The 7,392-nt window shown below is 36.0% G+C and overlaps 2 protein-coding genes across 2 annotated transcripts; both read right to left on the reverse strand.

Moving 5' to 3' along the window:
• Positions 1–468: 468 nt before the first annotated feature.
• LOC125039153 (shematrin-like protein 1) lies at positions 469–1,205 on the reverse strand. The gene is made up of 2 exons (XM_047632914.1): positions 1,168–1,205; positions 469–996 (listed from the first exon to the last, which is right to left on the reverse strand). Exons 1-2 carry the CDS (start codon positions 1,177–1,179, stop codon positions 577–579), a joined length of 432 nt encoding a protein of 143 aa, XP_047488870.1. The 5' UTR covers positions 1,180–1,205; the 3' UTR covers positions 469–576.
• A 4,491-nt stretch (positions 1,206–5,696) lies between these two features.
• Positions 5,697–6,878, reverse strand: LOC125039152. Its single transcript, XM_047632913.1, has 2 exons — positions 6,814–6,878; positions 5,697–6,248 (listed from the first exon to the last, which is right to left on the reverse strand). Exons 1-2 carry the CDS (start codon positions 6,823–6,825, stop codon positions 5,781–5,783), a joined length of 480 nt encoding a protein of 159 aa, XP_047488869.1. The 5' UTR covers positions 6,826–6,878; the 3' UTR covers positions 5,697–5,780.
• Positions 6,879–7,392: the final 514 nt, after the last annotated feature.

A 7,392-nucleotide genomic window follows, 5' to 3' on the forward strand; every position in this document is an offset into this window, starting at 1 on the left:
AAAAAATGAATGTTTAGGGCCGAGAAAAAGTTTATGAACACTGTTATATCCCATAATTTGTTAAGCTGTTTGTGTAACTACTAAAGTAATACCCACTTCCAATTTTGTAGACGTTCATTATCACAAGATGGCACGTTTGTTAATATATTTACATGTTTACATGCATATACGATCTATACACGAAATCACCATTATTGTATGAGTTCTTTACTAGAAGTGTTTATCTTATTGAGTTATATACATATACATAAACTTCTAAATGTGTATGAATAAATATCAAATATACTATTACATATATGTATATATGCTGTATATATATATATATATATATATATATATATATATATATGTATTATATATGTTTATATGAGTGTACATTTTCTTGGGTGTTTAATTGAAAATTATCCTGGAATAAAGTTGAGAAAAAAATAATCACAAGCATTATCTAATTTCAAATAAAGGCGGGAAAAAATTCTGATTCTTTATTTGATGTATTACATTCTGGTATGAAGTGATCCAGGAACGAAGTCGAGATCCATACTGATTACGACAGCAAATGGCGAAGTGTCTTCAGAGTTAATATCCATATCCCCTGCCGTAGCCATAGCCGTAGCTGTAGGGATAGCCATAAGGGGCGTAAGGAGTGGCGTGGGTATAGGAGTAACTGTGCGGGTAAACAACGGAGGCCTCAGCTTCTGGTTCGGCCGACCTCTTGTGGAGGACGTGGGAGTGGCCGTAGGTGTAAGGGCGAACGTAGCTATGGCCTACAGAGTAGGGGCGGTGGTGACTGTACAAGTAGGAAGGCTCTGCATCGGCTTCAGGTTCAGGATCAGCGGACCTCTTGTGGCGGATGCCATAACTGTATGGGTAGCCGTAGCCTCGGTAATAGGCAGGGTAGCCATAACCATGACCGTAGATGGGGAAGCTAGGGTCGGCGTCCGCCTCTCGCTTCTCGACAGGAGAAGCGCAAGCAAGGGCCGCCAGAAGCACTACCGCCTATTAAAAAATAAGCAGTGGAGTAGGACTGAATTGAAATAAAGCTAGCAATTTATGTCAACTTCAAGTTAAGTAATTAATTTAAATATCTTAATTACTGGTAAAATTTATGTATTTGATGCTTGAAAACGAGTAGATATATCCAACTTTTGGTAAAAAGGAATTACTAACCAAGAACTTCATCCTTATTGCGTCTGCGACTGCGAGTGGTCGAATGTGTCTGGAAAAATGGCGCCGCCTCTTTTATTCGGAACCTTCGTCCTTGGACTTTCAGGATGAATCACCTCCGGAGGAATCGGAATTCGGTGCAGAGAATTACTAAAGCTTTACAGGTAATTTTAGCCGACGGATGAATGGAAGGAGCATTGCTACACACACATGCATACTTGTTCACATACATTTTGAGAGAAAAAAAAATATATATATATACATAAACGTAGGAGTTTATGTAAGTGTGTATTGTGTACATATATGCATATATGAATATATCATGGATGTGTATGCATATTTATATAACTGTATAATCATTACTACTTCATTGATTAACAGTTTCAAACTAAATCAAGCTTTTTACACATTCCTCATGTACACGTAGAAAAAAATATATACGTATATACACATATTTAATAATCACACATGTATATGTACATATATGTATATATATATATATACCCACACCATATCTTTGTACTGTATAACAAATATATGTATGTAAACATATAGATATTTATTAATACATACGCATACGTACAAATGTGTATATATATGTACATTATGTATGTATATATATTGATTGGACAAAATATTTATGATTGCAATTTTTTGGAAACTGGAAATTAACCACAGCTGACCCATGCCAATTTGGATTGTGCTTTAGTTTCGCATTATAGTGGTAGCTCATTTGTTGAATGTACCATTTTCAGGTTATCTGAAGTTCACTAAGCGAAAACGGGGACAGCTGTAGTTTATGTATCGGTCAGCTGTAGTTCAATAAATGCAAGTTTGGTCAGATACAGTTTAATAAGCCATAGTTTCGTTGTACTGATCACTATAGATCCAATGGCCCTAGATGATAATGCAAAAAAAGTAATTGTAATTACAATAATATATATACTTTGTCGAACACAAGATACATGGAATTGTTGGCCATATGTTTTTATGTTAGGACAGGTGTTTTTGAAGGCTTTTTATTTCAATCTTTGCCTTCAATCCTTTGTATCCATTATCTGTTGTTTTATCTTGTTACAATTTCCATCATTAATATTATTAGTGATATTAATAACAGTATTATTCTTATTATCATGGTGATTCTCTCAAGCATAATGATAAAACAGGGGTCTTAACTCCGGGGTCGCGAGTATGATCCTTGCGGGTCGCGGGATGAGAATGCTGCAAGGACTTCTGTCCTACTTCGTAACAGTTACAACCAAATATTGAATTGTAATAATTTGTTATAAATTAAACTACCTATCAACGATTCTTGTCTGTCATCCTCTTGTACCAGCATATGCATAATGAAAGTTACAGTTAAAGTTAAGATTAGTGAAATCAATTGGATACAAGTATGAATAGTTAGATAAAGATCCACTGAAATTCTTTTCCTGTTCTGAGCTCACCGTGTTGAAAAATATGAATGTTTAGGGCCGAAAAAAAGTTTATGAACACTGTTATATCCCAGAATTTGTTAAGCTGTTTGTGTAACTACTAAAGTAACACCCACTTCCAATTTTGTAGACGTTCATTATCACAAGATGGCACGTTTGTTAATATATCTACATGTTTACATGCACATACGATCTATACACGAACTCACCATTATTGTGTGAGTTCTTTAGTAGAAGTGTTCATCTTATTGAGTTATACACTTATACATAAACTTCTAAATGTGTATGAATATATATCATATATACTATTACATATATGTATATATGCTGTATATATATATATATATATATATATATATATATATATATGTATGTATTATATATGTTTATATGGGTGTACATTTTCTTGGGTGTTTAATTGAAAATTATCCTGGAATAAAGTTGAGAAAAAAACAATCACAAGCATTATCTAGTTTCAAATAAAGGCGGGAAAAAATTCTGATTCTTTATTTGATGTATTACATTCTGGTATGAAGTGATCCAGGAACGAAGTCGAGATCCATACTGATTACGACAGCAAATGACGAAGTGTCTTCAGAGTTAATATCCATATCCCCTGCCGTAGCCATAGCCGTAGCTGTAGGGATAGCCATAAGAGGCGTAAGGAGTGGCGTGGGTATAGGAGTAACGTGTGCGGGTAAACAACGGAGGCCTCAGCTTCTGGTTCGGCCGACCTCTTGTGGAGGACGTGGGAGTGGCCGTAGGTGTAAGGGCGAACGTAGCTATGGCCTACAGAGTAAGGGCGGTGGTGACTGTAAAAGTAGGAAGGCTCTGCATCGGCTTCAGGTTCAGGATCAGCGGACCTCTTGTGGCGGATGCCATAACTGTATGGGTAGCCGTAGCCTCGGTAATAGGCAGGGTAGCCATAACCATGACCGTAGATGGGGAAGCTAGGGTCGGCGTCCGCCTCTCGCTTCTCGACAGGAGAAGCGCAAGCAAGGGCCGCCAGAAGCACTACCGCCTGTTATAAATAAGCAGTGGAGTAGGACTGAATTGAAATGAAGCTAGCAATTTATGTCAACTTCAAGTTAAGTAATTGATTTAAATATCTTAATTACTGGTAAAATTTATGTATTTGATGCTTGAAAACGAGTAGATATATCCAACTTTTGGTTAAAAAGGAATTACTTACCAAGAACTTCATCCTTATTGCGTCTGCGACTGCGAGTGGTCGAATGTGTCTGGAAAAATGGCGCCGCCTCTTTTATTCGGAACCTTCGTCCTTGGACTTTCAGGATGAATCACCTCCGGAGGAATCGGAATTCGGTGCAGAGAATTACTAAAGCTTTACAGGTAATTTTAGCCGATGGATGAATGGAAGGAGCATTGCTACACACACATGCATACTTGTTCACATACATTTTGAGAAAAAAAAAAAAAAATATATATATATACACATAAACGTAGGATTTTATGCAAGTGTGTATTGTGTACATATATGCATATATAAATATATCATGGATGTGTATGCATATTTATATAACTGTATAATCATAGACTTAAAATTATAAACTAAATTATTCAAGCAAAGGGAAAACTTATGGATTAAAAGATAAGATTAAATGAAAAAAACAACAACAAAAAAACACTAAGGTATTAATGTATTAATGGATTAAGAGCCGTTGTGTATGCACTTGTTTACTACTTCATTGATTAACAGTTACAAACTAAATCAAGCTTTTTACACATTCCTCATGTACACGTAGAAGAAATATGTACGTATATACACATATTTAATAATCACACATGTATATGTACATATATGTATATATATACCCACACCATATCTAAATCATGTATAACAAATATATTTATGTATAAATATAGGTATTTATTAATACATACGCATACATATAAATGTGTATATATATGTACATTATGTATGTATATATGATATATTGGATAAAATATTTCTTATGATTGCAATTTTTGGACCGATGCCAGATTGGGATGTGCTTTAGTTCCATATTGCAATGTTAGGTCATTTGTTCAATGTACCATTTTTGGGTTATCTGAACCTCACAAGCGAAACCGGGGACAGCCGTAGTTTATGTGTTAGTGAGCTGTAGTTTAATAAATCAGAGATTGGTCAGCTGCAGTTTAATAACCATAGTTGCGTTGTAATGATCACTATAGATCAAAGGCACTGAATGTAAATGAAAAAGAACAATAGTAATAGCAATAACAATATTTTTTTTTTCGAACAAGCGTAGACTCAAGATACGTGAAACACTACTTGGCCACACGCTCTTATGTTACAACATTGCTATTGTTAGTGATATTAATAATAGTATTATCATCATCGTTATCATTGTCGTTACACCAGCTACGGTGATACTCCCAAACATAACAATAAGACGATGGTTTTTAACTCGGGCGTCGTGATCATGGTCCTCGATTGTCGCGAGATGAGAATGCTGTAAGGAAATCTGTGTTACTTTATAATTGATACAAACAATTATTGGATTGGATTAAATTGCTGTAAATCAACCTACATTTGGACGGTGCTTGTCTGTTATCCTCTTGTATCAGCATACATACATTGAAAGTTACGATATAGTTGAAGTATAGTTACGATTAATGAAATCAATTGGATAAAAGTATGAATATTCAAATAAAATTCACTGAAATTATTTACCTGTTCTGAAGCTCGCCAGGTTGAAAACATGAATGTTTAGGAACACTGTTAAACTCAGAGTTCGTTAACTTGTTTAAGTACTACATAAATACTCTTGCAATTTTGTAGACTGATGTCCATTATTATAAGCTGGCACATTTGTTAATATATTTACATGTTTACATGTATGTACAAACTATAACAGAATCACATTGTGTGAATTATTCAGAAGTGTTCATCTTATTGAAATATACTTATATATTCTGTATATAAACTTATATATACTGTGAGTATATATATAGTTATATATTTGTATATGTGTGTGTGTGTACATTACCTTGGTTGTTTAATTAGGGATGTTTCTTGAATGAAGTTGAAACACAATCACAAGCACTATCCAGGTTCAAATAGAGGCGGGAAAAAGTTAGATTCTTTATTGGGATAAATGTTTGTTAAGCTCGAAAGCACATATTTCCTGGCATGAAGTGATCCAAGAACGAAGTCTAGATCCATACTGATAACGACAGCAAATGACGAAGTGTCTTCAGAGTTAATATCCATATCCCCTGCCGTAGCCATAGCCGTAGCTGTTGGGATAGCCATAAGAGGGCGTAAGGAGTGGCGTGGGTATAGGAGTAACTGTGCGGGTAAACAACGGAGGCCTCAGCTTCTGGTTCGGCCGACCTCTTGTGGAGGACGTGGGAGTGGCCGTAGGTGTAAGGGCGAACGTAGCTATGGCCTACAGAGTAGGGGCGGTGGTGACTGTACAAGTAGGAAGGCTCTGCATCAGCTTCAGGTTCAGGATCAGCGGACCTCTTGTGGCGGATGCCATAACTGTACGGGTAGCCGTAGCCTCGGTAATAGGCAGGGTAGCCATAACCATGACCGTAGATGGGGAAGCTAGGGTCGGCGTCCGCCTCTCGCTTCTCGACTGGAGAAGCGCAAGCAAAGGCTGCCAGGAGCACTACTACCTATTGAGGAAATATGTAATTTTAAGGATTGGAGCAGTTACGGAAAGTTACCAAGAAAAAAAGTATATATATTACATAGATATATTTTATTCTTATTATGAAATGCATCGGAAATACATCCAGGTGATCTCTCTTTCCCTCCATCATCTGTAGACACGCACATGTGTGAATGAATGAATGAATGTATGTATGCATATATATATACACATATGCAAACAGATAGAAATAAGTATGTAAGTCTATACATGTATAAAATAAAGGAGTAAGGTGAGCAGATGTTTTGCAGGGCCTACAGATCCTTCAACTCGCTCTGTACTAGAATAACTGGGGACCTAATCCACTGTGGCACAAGAGAGCCTTGAACTCCGAACACTAAATCAACACTCGTACGCCTTAGCCTAATAAGCCGATATCATACAGTATAACAATATATATGTACTCACATTGTATAAACACGTATAGACATATGTACGTTTATGTATACCTATATCTTTATGAAAAAAATAAATATATATATATATACACACACAAAATTCTAACGATAGGAGAACAAAAAAATACTAACCAAATATTTCATCTTGTTGCGTCTACGCTTGCCGGTGGGCGAATGTGCCTTTAAAAAATCGCCTTGTCCTTTTTATACAGATTTCCCGTCCTTGATGCTGCAGGCTGACTAATCCCAAAAGGAACCAGGACTCCGAGGGAAGTGCGACTTTGTGGTTGTTGAACAATTTAAGTCATGGTGTAGAATGAGGATAAGTATGAAAACAGGTATATTTGCTTTATGTATGTGTGACCATTCATTCACACACACACACACACATGTTTATATCTATCTATTTGTCTATCAATATGCACACGGTATATATTTGTATGTGTGTATGCATATGTATATACATGTATATATATATACATATATACACATTTATATATGTGTGTGTGTGTGTGTGAGTGTGTGGGTATATGTGTGTATGTGTGTGTGTGTGTGTGAGTGTGTGGGTATATGTGTGTGTGTGTGTGTGTGTGTGTGTGTGTGTGCATATACACACACACACACACACATATATATATATATATATATATATATATATATATATGTGTGTGTGTGTGTGTGTGTGTGTGTGTGAGTGTGTGCGTATATGTG

The sequence above is a fragment of the Penaeus chinensis genome, chromosome 26, assembly GCF_019202785.1.
Source record: "Penaeus chinensis breed Huanghai No. 1 chromosome 26, ASM1920278v2, whole genome shotgun sequence".
NCBI lineage: Eukaryota > Metazoa > Arthropoda > Malacostraca > Decapoda > Penaeidae > Penaeus > Penaeus chinensis.